General features: G+C 35.6%; 2 protein-coding genes across 2 annotated transcripts; both read left to right on the forward strand.

Annotated features, from left to right (window-relative positions):
- Positions 1–936: 936 nt before the first annotated feature.
- LOC113069737 (nesprin-2-like) lies at positions 937–10,349 on the forward strand. The gene is made up of 9 exons (XM_026242851.1): positions 937–1,158; positions 5,884–5,945; positions 7,098–7,193; positions 7,313–7,390; positions 7,495–7,587; positions 8,627–8,817; positions 8,911–9,110; positions 9,894–9,994; positions 10,149–10,349. Exons 1-9 carry the CDS (start codon positions 1,071–1,073, stop codon positions 10,347–10,349), a joined length of 1,110 nt encoding a protein of 369 aa, XP_026098636.1. The 5' UTR covers positions 937–1,070.
- A 1,232-nt stretch (positions 10,350–11,581) lies between these two features.
- LOC113069738 (nesprin-2-like) lies at positions 11,582–13,810 on the forward strand (the record flags this gene model as incomplete). Its single annotated transcript, XM_026242852.1, has 6 exons — positions 11,582–11,718; positions 11,797–11,897; positions 12,126–12,294; positions 13,040–13,136; positions 13,245–13,432; positions 13,640–13,810. Coding segments are annotated over exons 1-6 (816 nt in total), but the record flags the coding sequence as incomplete, so codon positions are not given.
- Between the last annotated feature and the right edge of the window lie 230 nt (positions 13,811–14,040).

The raw sequence follows: 14,040 nt of genomic DNA on the forward strand, positions 1-14,040 counted from the left end.
TTACATTTAATATCGTGTTCATAATACTTATTGTCAATAACAACAACAATGTTAATAATTATTGTTTACATTTTAAGTTATTATCACAGTAAAGAACAAAAATTCGAAATATAATGTAATAAATAATATTAACAACAATAATAATAATTATCATCATGTTGTTATTAGTCAAACAGGGAAGGTCACAATTAAAATAATTTTAATCTAATCACAATTAAAATACCATTTGAGTGTATTAAATGGTAAATGGACTGCATTTATATAGTGCTTTAAAAAGACCCCATGGTCATCCAAAGCGCTTTACAAATTGCCTCACATTCACCCATCCACTCACTCATTCACACACTGATGGTGAGTGTTTTAAGCTTATAACCAGTCCTGAATATACTTTAGTCAGTGTAACATTTTCAGTAATGATAATGATTATATTAAGTCATAAACCCTCAGGCTGCCTGTGTTTCTGTGTTCTTATGTCCATTTATTATGCACTTCCCTTTGAATCGTACTTCCTTCTTGATTCACTTAGTAACTTACTGTTCTGTATTCATTTATGAGACTTTGTTGGTGTTGTGTGTGGGTTTGGAATATGATTAGCCTAATCTCCCCAGGACACTTCCTTCTTTGCTTTCCTTCTTCAAAATTAATACTTTACGCTGATGTTGTTTATCTGTTCATAGGCCCTTTCTCCCCCAAACTAATTTTAATCGATCCATAACAAAAGAATGGGTCAACCTTTGTGCCCAATGAAACTTTAATGCTGTCTTGGCACTTGTAATATTTGCTAACTGATGCTGAATCAGTCATGTGAAGTTGTTTTCATTGCGCAGTCTCCTGATCAATATCAAAACGGGCAGCAATACAAGTTCACCTTTTTTTTCTTCTTTTTTACTTTATCAGTGTGACTCCATGAGCACAGGAGGTTGAAATGTAAAATGTTTTGCTTACTGATTTAGAAATAGTTTTTAGAAGTGTGCTGTTTATGATTACAATAATTAATAACTATTTTTATTTATTTATTTTTTTCCTAATTTTAGTGGGAATGAGTGTGTGAGAGTGTCGAAGCAGCAGTAATGGCATCAGGGGGAGAAAGCAGCGCTCCTGCAGAGGACGAGGGGGGTGTCCCACTGGACATTGATGATGTACACTTACTCTTACAAGGTCAGTCTTCTCTTCTTATTAGCTTTTGGTCTTTTTTTTTTTTTTTTTTTACCTGCTTCAAAAAGAAGAATGGACTTCATTCGATAAGTCTTAAGTGGTAATTTATTAAATGTCACACTTTTGTGATCAAATTTTATATACCATAGGAAATAGGAGACTTACAGTATACGTCAAAAAGATTCAAATCAGAAAGAATCTTTTATGAAGTTTTTTTTTATGCTCAATGCTGTATCTATTTGATTCAATATACAGTAATTTTTTTATTTTTTTATTTTGTGAAATAATATACTTTAATTTATTCCTGTGAAGCATCATTACTCTAATCTAATATGCTGATTTCTATTTAATATTCGAAACTCTTGTGCTGCTGAATATAAAAAAAATTAAATAAAAAGTTAAAATGAACAGTCTTTATAGAGTAATGGTTGCGTCACAGAAATAAATTATTTTAACGTATATTAAAATCGGAAACCTATATTACAAATTGAAATGATATTTCACAATATTACTGTTTCCTTTCTGTATTTTGATCAAATAAATATAGCCTTGATGAACATAAGACTCCATTAAAAGACATTAAACATCTTACCCAAATTAGTGTTTGGCAGTGTTTATATTAAACTTTGACAAACTTTAGTTCTAGAGTTATTGCAAACAAAGTGGATGCATTGAACATGACCTTATTTTCTTGAAACTTGCATCTTTATTGGAGTTTTATAATAAAATAATAATAATAATAATAATAATAATAATAATAATTATATATATATATTTAAAACCTACATCAAATGAGGCCAAGGAGGAGGTATCTAGTACATTGAAACAACAATAAGTCAAATTGTGATCTTCGGAAACACTAATTAATAATAAACCATACATATACAGTACTTCTACCATCTTTTGTGCAAGATTACCAGTACCCAATCCGTAGAATCTCACAAACTTAACACACAGTGTACAGTTATATTGGGAGGAACAGTTATGCAGTCTCTAGGGCCAGAAAATTCGACCATTTTCTCCATTTTTCTTTCTCTTAACCTTATAGTGTAGGTTAATTTTTCCATTATAAAAATGTTTTGAATTATATTTGTCCATTGCTGTTGATCTGGGATGTTCGATTTGAGCCAAAATCTAGTAATAACCTTTCGGGCCGCAGATAACAAAATCTTGGATAAATAAAGATCCTCCTTCGGCACATTTTCTGTGATGTTTCCAAGAAACATAACTTTACAATCCTTCGGGGTCATGTATCCCAGCACCTTCTGTAATGTATTGTTAACAATAGTCCAAAATGGTTGAATTTTAGGACATGTCCAGATGTGAGCGTGGTTTGCGTCCCTACTACCACAGTCCCTCCAACAGTCTTGAGGTATCCCAAGTTGTTTACTCTTCAAATAAGGAGTGATGAAAAACCTTATAAAACATTTCCAATTAAATTATCCCCACTGTTGGGAGTTGGTGGAGGTCTGGAGTGTTTGGTACCATTCCTCCTCTGTGACGTCAATCTTTAATTCAGACTCCCATTTTGCTTTTACATAGAGTGTAGTGTTTTTCAAGTTCTCCATCAGACTCCGATAGAGTTTAGACACAATCTTATTAGTCTTTTGTTGATAAGCGCCACACATTATTTCAATAAGAGGTTTTACCACCTTAATGTCTTTGCAGTAGTAATTTCTCATTTGTAAGTATCTGAATAGGTCATGGTTATTTAGATGAAAACTATCCTTTAGCTTCCAAAAACTCTTCATCTTGTTATTTTTAATAGCTATGCAGAAAGCTGTCAGGCCCCTATTCATCCAATCCTTAAAAGTAAATCTATTGGCTTAAATCTATTGTCCAGTGTGATCCATCTTGGTATTTTTTGATCATTTTAAAGTTTCAATTGCTTAATCAAAGAGAACCAAAGAGAAACCATTAACTAAAGGATTCAGGCCCTTCCTTAGAGTCATCTAGGCCTTCCTCCCCCAACAGGGTTTGAACATTATAATCTGGTACAAAAGTCCAATATCTTTCTATCGTGCAATATAAGAGTTATCACACCAAAGGCACAAAGGTCATTGTTGTGTAGCTTGAAAGTACAGTTTTAAGTTTGGCAAAGCCATTCCACCTTTCTCTTTTGGCAGATGTAAAGTAGAGAGATGTATTTTGGGGTGTTTCTCACCCCCCCATATGTTAGAGACCCATTCACTTTGATTTTGGCGGTCAGCTGTTGATAAATTGCCCTAATAATTTATATTGAGCCTTGATTGAATCCAAATCTTTCCAGCATCTGGTACAGGAATTCCCACCCCACTCTGTCAAATGCCTTTTCAGCATCCAAACTTATAAGAGCTGCACTTGATTTATCTCTATTAATTTTTCAGAGTATGTGTAAAGTTCTTCTAATATTATCTTGTGTTTTTCTAGCTGGAATGAACCCACACTGATCCTCATCAATCAATTCTGTAACAAAAGATTCCAGGCTTTTAGCGATAATTGAAGTATACAATTTTTAGTCCACGTTCAAAATGGAAATGGGTCTGTAATTAACACAAAAAAAGTGAAATGAAAAAGTGACACTCTTACTGGTCAAAAATGTCCATGAACAGCCATGGTTTAAACATTTTTTTCGAAAAGCTTATGAGGTTTAATATAAAATTATACTTCGACTATATTCAATTAAATGCACTTTATTTAACTTTAATGGTAAAGAAATAATTAGAAATGAGTGAGTCGTTGTTTGAAGGGATCCACTTGTGTCTTTTGATTTGGGTCTTTTGTTTGTTGTTTTATTTGTTCTGCAGTCTCTTTCTCATTTGTCTCCTCTTTTGGAAGTTAAGGGCGGTTTCCAGACGGCGAGTAGGAATCGTAAACCGTTGACTCACCACGTTTTCAAACAAAAACATGTTTTGGGAGGGTGTGCTAGACGTTTATCTTAAAAGTAACTTGTATTCCTTTTTCTAGAACCTGTTCATCGCCCCAACCTGAGTAAACATGATCTTAAGTACACAGTTACTTTAACATGTCAGCTTTATAGTTATAGTGTCATTTCTGCACCATCGAACAATTAGCAAAAATAATGCATGTTTTCCCAAACACCCTCCATATCTGTTATTGGTCGGCCAAACAGATATCCACCTTGTGAGGGCAATAAGCTTGTATAATTTCTTCTGTGATGTATTATTCATTTATCTGAATGATTATTCATTTACCAGCTTTCTTCACTTCAGCTGCACAGTAAATCCCCTTGAAGAGCTTTGAAGTTGTTGGTGTCTCTTCTTTCATTTTCTCTATGTCATGTGTCTCAGCGTTCCTGTCAGTTTAAACCATCGCTGTGTGCGCTGGACTCGCTTCAGACAGTCTTTACGGTTGCCAGGCAGCCAAATGTTTGCTGTGACGACAGGACGGTCTTAAAGAGAGACGGCTTGTCTGAAGTCATGTTTGAGTGACATCACATGTTTGTCTTTTGTGCAATGATGACACTTCTGTCATCTGGAGAAAGATTTGCACATGTTACTTTTAACAAGTAAGCTGTTGAAGTAACTCAATTTTATGAATGTAATATAGTTCTGTGTTGATATTTTTATAATTATAATAATTTTTTTTAAAGCTAGTACATTCAAGAGCATGTTTAGTAGCACCAATATTATTTTAGCCTTTATTCATTTTCAATCAGTTTAATATTTTTTTGTATTTTCCATTTTTTTATTTTAGATTTGCTTATTTTGTTGTGATTTAATTAAATTGAATTATTTTGAAATTTTTGTAATTTTCATTTCAGTTTTAATTATTTTAGTACAGTAAAATGAGAAATGTTGCCTTGGCAAATAACTTAAAGAATTAGAATGTTATATTTTATTTAATTCCAGTTATTACATTTTTTTTAATATAATAATTGTATATAATTATATAATATATAATTGTAACTATAACAACCCTGAGTAACACCAAAACATACATGTATATATATATATATATATATATATATATATATATATATATATATATATATATATATATATATATATATAATAAAAAAAGTCTTTCTATTCTAGGCTATTCCATTCTATCTTTCCATTTTTTCAACTCCATTGTTAATTTAAACATATGGATTTATATTGCTGTATGTCATGGGCGAACATGCGTTTTGTTGCTGTGCTAACAGGATTTCCGTTGTCTTATGGGCCAGCGCTTAGATCAAGATTAATTACTAACTTAGGATCTGGTTGGCTCTTGTCCCATGAAACGAAATGAACATCTCCAATTGAGGGAAAGGCCCAGTCTCCCTTTTATAGCATGGGAAGAAGTTTAAATTAAATATAACTGTGATGGGATGGGATGCTGGTTAAGCCAACTGAGCATCTGCATTGGCGTTCAGAAACACACTAAATGAGGGAAACTTTCATGCAGCAATGAAAGAATATGGTGTCTTTCAAAACCTTGTTTGAGGTGGAGGCCATTGGCGGCTCAGAGATGGGTAAGTCGAGCCAGGTTTCCAGTGGTCATGCCATGTTCTCGGCTTATAAATAGTTATGTATGAAGACATGCTGTGTTTTTGATCTGCTATAAACCAGAAAGCCCCAAAGCTGTTCTCTGGCAAGATGTGTACATTCTTTTGCATAGATGTATTCTCATTGTGCTCATACTGCTTCCTACACTTAGGCCTACATACACTTATCCTTTTTCTTTTTACTGAGTTTGCTCCAGGAATAAATCCTATCTGATGTAATATTATTTTATTAACAGTGGAACAGGAACAGATTCAGAAGAGGACATTCACAAACTGGATCAATGCACAGCTCTCCAAGGTAAACCCAAGAACAACTCATAACTTACTGTAATGACTCGAACTATGTAGTCTAGAAGAGTTAGGAGTCAAACTGAGGCTGTAGCTGAATCGCTGACTCACTGGTCATCAAGGAAGGTCTTTTCTGCTCTGTCTGTATTTGAGCAGTGTATATGGCAAGTAGCTTGATTTATTTATAGGCAGCGGTGCACTTCAGCGGCTTGTAACATGAGCGATCTTAAACCCCCTGCAAGTGATAACCTGTGTAGAGCTGTGTTGCATCATTTTACACCAGATTAACCCTTTGATGAATCAATTACTTTTTTAAAAATCACAAAATATCAATATTCATTTCCAAACTACTTTTATTTTGAGAGACATTTGTCACATCAGTCTACTCCAAAAGAAGATTGTAATAAATATTCCAAATGTACTTTGTGCATCACCACTGTTGTTAGTCAATTTGCACGTGCATTTATAAATTGAAACGAAACATCATATAAAAAGAACAGTCGTAGTGAATGAATTATGATTTAAATATCCACCGTTTGCAATTAAAATGGATTTCAATAAAAATGCTTAAAATAAATAGAATTTAATTGTTTTTTTTAATAGAACAGTTTCTTTAAACTTTCGATAAATATTATAAAGGTTTGTGTACCTGTATGTGCTTTTTGTTGAGTGTCATATATGATAAATAAGGTTTTATGGCTTTTAAAGGAATAGTTGACCCAAAAATGAAAATTGTCATCATTTACTCACCCTCATGTCGTTTCAAACCTGTAAGAGCTTCTTTCTCATGTCAAACATCAAAGAAGATATTTTGAAGAATACTGGTAATCAAACAGTTGATGGTCCCCATTGACTTAGTAGTACTACTTTCCCTACTGTGGAAAACAATGGGGACCAACAACTCTTTGGTTCTTCAAAATGTCTATGTGATCAACATAAGAAAGAAATGTTTAGATGTTTGGAACGACATGCGGGTGAGTAAATGGTTAAGGTTAATATAATAATAATAATAATAATAATAATAAATAATAATAAGCTAATAATAATGTATATATAGCCATGCTTTGTTTATTTGTACTTCTGCCAGCATAGCTTGACATCAGGAACGCTCCGTGTATTGCCTTTAACACGTTCAGAGAGAAAAATGATGTGTGTTTTTCAGAGGAGCCATCCAGCTGTTGTCCAGGATCTGTTCTCCGATCTCGGAGATGGGACTCGACTGCTTGACCTACTGGAGGTGATGAGTGGCCAGCGCATGGTGAGTGCTGAATACCACTGAGATTCACAGAGATTCAACTAAAGCTGTATTTGTTTAAACTGAACCATTGAAATGTTTAGAAATGTTGCTTACAGTAGAGTTTGTCTGTTTCTCTGTAGAAGCGCGAGCGGGGTCGTGGTGTGTTTCAGCACAGAGGCAACATCGAGACCGCTTTGAACTTCTTGAAGAATAAATCCGTAAGAGTTTTTGTGATTCTCACAAGACTGATGATGATTTTCCATCTGTTAGGATATTAACATTTATATACAAATGCCATAAACAACTGTTTACGTTCTCTCAGATCAAGCTGGTGAACATAAACATCCCAGACATCATAGAGGGGAAACCTTCCATCATTCTGGGCTTGATATGGACCATCATTCTGCACTGTCATGTGAGTATGGCCCTGTTTACACTAGTGCGTTTTCATTTTAAAAAGCAGAACTTTTGATACGGTTATGCCTGTTGTTTACACTACTCAGCCATTTTCCACGTTCGAAAACAGAGGCTTTTGAAAATGCTGCTGACCCCGTTTTAGTTTGAAAACTTTAGGGTTGCATTTCAGCGTAAACGGACCAAAACTGAGACTTTCAAAGTTTTCAAAGTTGCTGGCCACGTGATCTCTGCGTATCCTTGATGACCATGTAACCATATCATGTCTCTGTCGATTGTGTCGCTGTATTTGTTTTGACATGTACATTTTCGGCCGCCTTGTAATCATTAGTTATTTTGAGTAACAATTCCACCTCATCATCTGTCCACACAAAGATGTCCTTGCTTTTCCTATCCATCAAGCTCATTGATGAACATGCCAGTGACTAGCAACCAACTTCTTGTATACACTTTTACGTGCAAGCCCAGTGTGCATGAATGGTCATGTGACATGCGTTTTCAGTTATGTAGTGTAGACGGAGACGGTTTCTGAAATGCCAGTGTAAACGCAGATAGTTTTAATTCTAAAATGCTGTTTTAAAACGAAAACGCACTAGTGTAAATGGAGCCTATAACAGATTAAGACACCATGGGCCAGTTGTATAAACTTGGCCTCTATGTTGCCTTAAAACTGAGTTTTTTTTTTTTTTTTTTTCGTTGTCTACTTCAAGACCTTTAGCCTTTTAGCTCAGAGTGGGCCTGTACTTTTTGAGACGTGAGACTCTTTTATTTCTTCCAGAAGAGAAAGGAATATCAAAATAATAAGATAATGAGAATGTTGAATGAGTTCAGTGGTTTAGCCATATAAGTTTACAGAATGAAAAAAGATATGCTAAAATGTATGCCGTTATTACTTTTCAAAAGTTTGGGGTCAGATTGAATGTTTGATTTGATTCGACTTATTTATATGTTTTTGAAAGAAGCACATTTATGTTCCCAAAGAGCATTATTTGTTAATGAATACAGTAAAATATATATATACACACACCTCATTACAACAGATAGAGGAGCTGGCCAGCACTCTCTCTTATGGATCCCGTTCATCCTCCCTGGACTCTCTGTCCAGTCTGGACTCTGTTCCTGGATCTCCAAGCAGTAGTCCTGTTCCTCGAGGAACATCACCGCTCCACAATCGCTTCCGTCTGTCTGCTAAGAAGACTTTGCTGCTGTGGGTTCGGGAACAGTGCCAGAAGTGAGCTAATCTAGTAAATGTTTAGTCAAACGGTTTAGTCTGTTTAATTTCCACACCAGCTGTTCCTCTAAAATGATTGTTTTCTTTCTCTAGAGCTGGTTGCTCAGCCAGTGTGAGGGACTTTAAGTCCAGCTGGAGGACTGGTGAGGTGTTTCTGGCCATCCTCTGCTCCCTTAGACCTGATCTGGTGGACCTCTCTCAAGTCCAGACCAGCAGCCACCGGGAAAACCTGGAGAGGGCATTTCACCTCGCTGAGAAGGAGCTCGGAATTCCCAGACTGCTCGAGCCAGAAGGTAAAAGCTATTAGCAGCATTATCCATTATCCGTTATTTATTCATAGCGTTAATTTTTAACAAAGAAGTGTAAACGGTTAACTCTACGACAGTGGTTCTTAACTAGTTGGGCCCAAGCAAACATCCAAGATGGCCTTAAGATGATTAAATATTTAAAATACAGTTACAAAACAAGATCTTTCTTATCTTATTCATTTACGTCCTCAATAGCTGTCTTGGAAAATCTGGATATATAAGTTTGCGAATTTTGAAAATGTGATTTCTAGAAAAGATGTCACTTATGGAAAAGCCATGTAAATGAATACATTTGTAAAACTACAGGCATTTTTATGATGTATTTATATATTTTTTCCTGCTAGCTAAAATATGTATATTTTTCAAAGTAAATTATGAACAACTGGAAAAGTCTTGGGGCCTACAAAGATTTTTGTGGAAATGTTAATAATAATAGTAATCTAATAGTAGGTTGAAAAAATATATAAATAATCAATGCAAAGTAAATACTAAATAAAAGATATTTACCAAATAATAATAATATGATATGATAAATTAGTAATTATAATGATACCATAAAAGGCCATTTAAATATGTTTATATAATACTTTTATATTCAGTTTCCCTACAATATAAACACGTCTCTATACATGAAAATATGCAAGAGCCTTTATATTTCACTAATGTGTTCCTTTACAAAGGGATAACATTTTGAGTGTAGTGTACAGTGCAATGTCTTTTTCAAGGTTATTGAAGGTTTATGTACATTTAAATTCTCTTTCCTCTCAGACATTGATGTCAGTAACCCTGATGAGAAGTCTATCATGACATACATTGCTCAGTTCCTGCAGTACTCCAATGATCTGCCCGTAGCTGATGATGATTTTGAGGTAAGACCATCTCCAGCTGAACCCATCTAGATCTCTGCTTTTGTTTCTCTGCCTTTTTAATTCATTCGTTTCTCTTTTTAACCCCCGTTCCCTCATATGGCTCTTCAACTTTGCTTTCTTCTACTCTCTGTCGCTCCCTCCTGGCTGGATGCAGCTTCAAACTCCGCTCTTTCCCACAAGCCTTTCTCCTGTCAACCTCCCTACATACTTCACTCCTGCTGTGCTGACCTCACCAATCCACAAGGTACAGACGTCACAGAGCGCTTGTGAATTCCTCCACAGTTTTCCTCTGGCAAAATATCATTCCTCTCCTCTACATCAGCCTCTACATGTTTCAACATTTTTTCTGATTTAACAATCGATCTCGAATTTGGTTCTATGTTTCCTGCCCTGCCCTTAGGCTTCACCAGTCAGAAAGCCAGAGAGATGAAATGCTGGCTAGAGCGAGCCTATCAGGAGTTACTGGAGGCGTGGAATTCCACAGAGGGGAAGGGATATGCAGAGAGGTATCAGGTATGCTGAATGTAAATGGTAAATTATCACCGCCTAACATGGAACATGCATCTTATGACAAGCCCTGAATGTATGTCTATGTTTTTTATCCAAGGCATTTCAGAACTTTGTGGGGACTTATTATGACCAACGACGTCCAGTTATTCCACTTCTCAGTGCAATGAGACGCTGCACTAAACCAAGTGAGGAGCAGATGGCACTGAGAAAAGCATGGGACACCATGGAGGAGAGGGTGAATTCTGCTTATTAAATATGTCACCAAATACTGATTGAATTTAGGCAGTTCTTATAGTCTTGGGAATGGACTGGAAATTCCAAACAAATTACACCAATTAGGGATGCATGATAAATATTGTCCAATATTTAATGCGCATCTTGTCTGTAAAGCCAGTTCTAATTTCACATGGAGCAGCATTAACTATCAGATTATATTTACAAGATGCGCATTCAATATCTGATGATATTTATCGTGCATCCCTAACAGCAATATCGTTTTTAACCTGTCATAGAAAAACTTTATATCAGGATAATTTCTTTTTTTTTTTTAACATAACGAACCAAGAAACAACCTTATAGCACTAATAGATCCAACTATTATTGCTTTAAAAGCCATAAATATAAATAAACTTAACAATCTAAATAAATAATTCACCTATACTTAAAAAAATAATCATAATTATTCACCTACACCTAAAATCAATCAAAACATTCACCTAAAATGTTTTTTCAACTCTAAATAAGTTAAATAAACATAACCTACAGTAGTCTAGCTTCCTAATAAACCTGACATTGCGTACTACCAATATTTTTATCTCTGAAGAAGGGTATCAGGTATGTTGAATATAGTCATAAATAAATAATGCTCATGTTGCTCCATTGTAAGTCATTTCAGATAAAAGCATCCGCTTAAATGCATAAATGCATATTTAATTCAAATAAAGATTGAAATGCAAAAATTCTGTAATATGTAATTAAATTATACATATATTTCACATACTGGACTAACCAAAACATTTATGTATTATTTTGTACACTACTTCTTCCCAGTTGCAGAGTATAGCACAGAGCTTGATGTTGGTTTGCCAGCCCCTCTGAACACACTGGGCCGGTGGCTACAGCAAATGGAGGATGTGCTATCTGAAGACAGCGGGAACGCTGAAGATCACGCACTTGCTTCCAGAGATGCCAGACACAAGCATGACCAACTGAAGGTCAGTGTGCAGAAACGTATTATCATGCTTTTAATGTGTATTTTTGAATTATGTGCATATCTCTGTTTGTTTCTTTAGGTCTTGCTTGAGGACTTAAGCCAGCACTTGAACACCCTTCATCACTACCAGATCACAGATGATGAAGTGCCAGTCGAGAAGCTGGAGGAGATCAAGAGACGGTTGGAAAAACAAAATCTATTCAGTGCTTCCTGCTGAAAAGACCAGCATCTGTAGTGTTTAGAACATCAGATGCTGGTATGTCCATTAGAAATCTGAAGTAGTAACAAGACAGACCAGTTTTCTGTTCAAAAGATGGTCTTTTCAGCAGGGCCATCCTTCCGTTCTCTTAATGTTGTCATCTTCAAGAATCCAGGCTCTTTGCTAATGTTCCTCATTCTCCTTGATAGTTTCACCAATGCCAGAGTGACAGCCAAGTACCACGGCATCAAGCTACAATACAGAGAGCAGATGCACCATGTTTATGACCTGCTGGGACATCTGAAGTCTAAGCTGAGCTTGTGGAGAGGGCCTTACGGCTCCCAGGAGTCTGTTCAGTCTCTGCTACAAGATTGGCACGTATGTGGCCCTATTGATCAGTCATTGCCAGTTTGCCATTGCCATTTTTTTAGAAGCTCGGTTTTGATTTAAGTAAAATAAAGTCTGTGGTAAACATTACTTCAAGACTTTCACAGTTTGTTCTTCAACATAAATTGCATGCAGTCGACTCTAAAAGTGTATTTTGAAAATGTTTAATGACTGCAACTGCATTAGATCTTGTTTGCCTTTTTAACAGTTTGTTGACAATTTCTGCATTTAGTAAGACATAAAGTAGTGAAGCCATGTCTAAACAGGCTTCGAACAATAAAGCATTGCACAGAAGAAATACCTTTGATGGCCAAACCTGAAATGAACATCACACTGGTTCCCTTGACAGAAAGCCATTAGGATTTTTCCGTTGGCTTTTGGATTATTGCAGAACATAAACTCATTCTTACAAATTTGTAAGTCTTAACACATTCTGTTCACCATGATAATCTTTACAAATGAACAAAACTTTTGTTAATTGAGACTTAAATACAGTACAATACCTAGGAGAAAAAAAGCTGCAACTTTATTTTTTAAAGATTAATACAAAAAAAATAATTTAAAAAATGAATTTAAAATATACAAAATGGTAAGTATGTGTTAGAATAGTTTGCAAGGGCAGACGTATAAACACAACACGTCTATAAAAGTGGACTGTTGAGTAGTTTAATGTCTCTGACAACCTAAAAACATAAAAGGTTAAATTAATTGTAAACCATGCTTATTTGCCATTTAGGACACTGTTGACAAGCAAGGTCTGGTGTGGAAGTTGAAGGAAGCACTTAATAAGCTGAAGGACACAGCAGTCAGCTATACCAGCAAAGCAGCTCTGGGTAAGCCTATATTGTTGGCAGTTCTGTTTCTACTTTGTTTTTATGAAAGTTAGTACTTTTCCTGTAACTTTTATCTGATTTACCCTTTCTCCTTTGTTTGTTTTCCAGCCGACGACTCACCTGTGGTTAACAGGCGGGTAAAAGAGGCCGATAGTGAGACGGGAGTCAGTGCAGAAGCTGCAGAAGCAGTAAGATCCACCATGGAACGTGTTCTGGCTGCATGGGAGTCCTACAAAGACTGCCTGTATCTATTACAGGTCTGGCTGGGCCAGGAGAAACAGTCAGAGGCTCAAGAGGTGCTCTTAAGTGTTTGCCATTAAAACACACAACACAAATTATACAGTCACCCAAAAAGTGTTTGAGCACCTAAGTATGAATGTCATTTAGTTATCTTTGTCGATATCTGTGGTAAGTTCAAGTGATGAGGTGAGGGCATGATGTTTGTATGCGGTTGCTTTTTTTCAGAGGTTCATTTGTCAATTGTCTTGTGATCTCTTTCACAGCACAAGCATTTTTCCTCCAGCCTGAATGAGTGGAGATTGCGTCAAGCCCAGCTGAACGAGGTGGGAAACTTTCTCATTGATATGAGTGACGCCTCCACCAGCCACTCTCTGACCGAAGAGCTCCGCAAACTTAACATGCAGTGGGCTGACTTCATAAAAAGGACCAAGTTTGTGAGTTTGTAGAGATAGAACACTAGTTTTCAGCAGGGTCCAAAATGAACACTTACCAAATGCCAAATTGCAGTTAAAATCTTGGTCTTTTTTGAAGAAATGAAGAAACTGCACCTTATTGCTATAAATTTTAATTATAATCTGAGTGATAAAAAAAAAATAAAGAGAGAAAACCACAAGCAACGTCTCTCATAATTAGAATTTTGGTAAACATTTTCAATGGAAATTGT

Source organism: Carassius auratus, unplaced genomic scaffold (genome assembly GCF_003368295.1).
Source record: "Carassius auratus strain Wakin unplaced genomic scaffold, ASM336829v1 scaf_tig00002488, whole genome shotgun sequence".
Classification (NCBI taxonomy): Eukaryota; Metazoa; Chordata; class Actinopteri; order Cypriniformes; family Cyprinidae; genus Carassius; species Carassius auratus.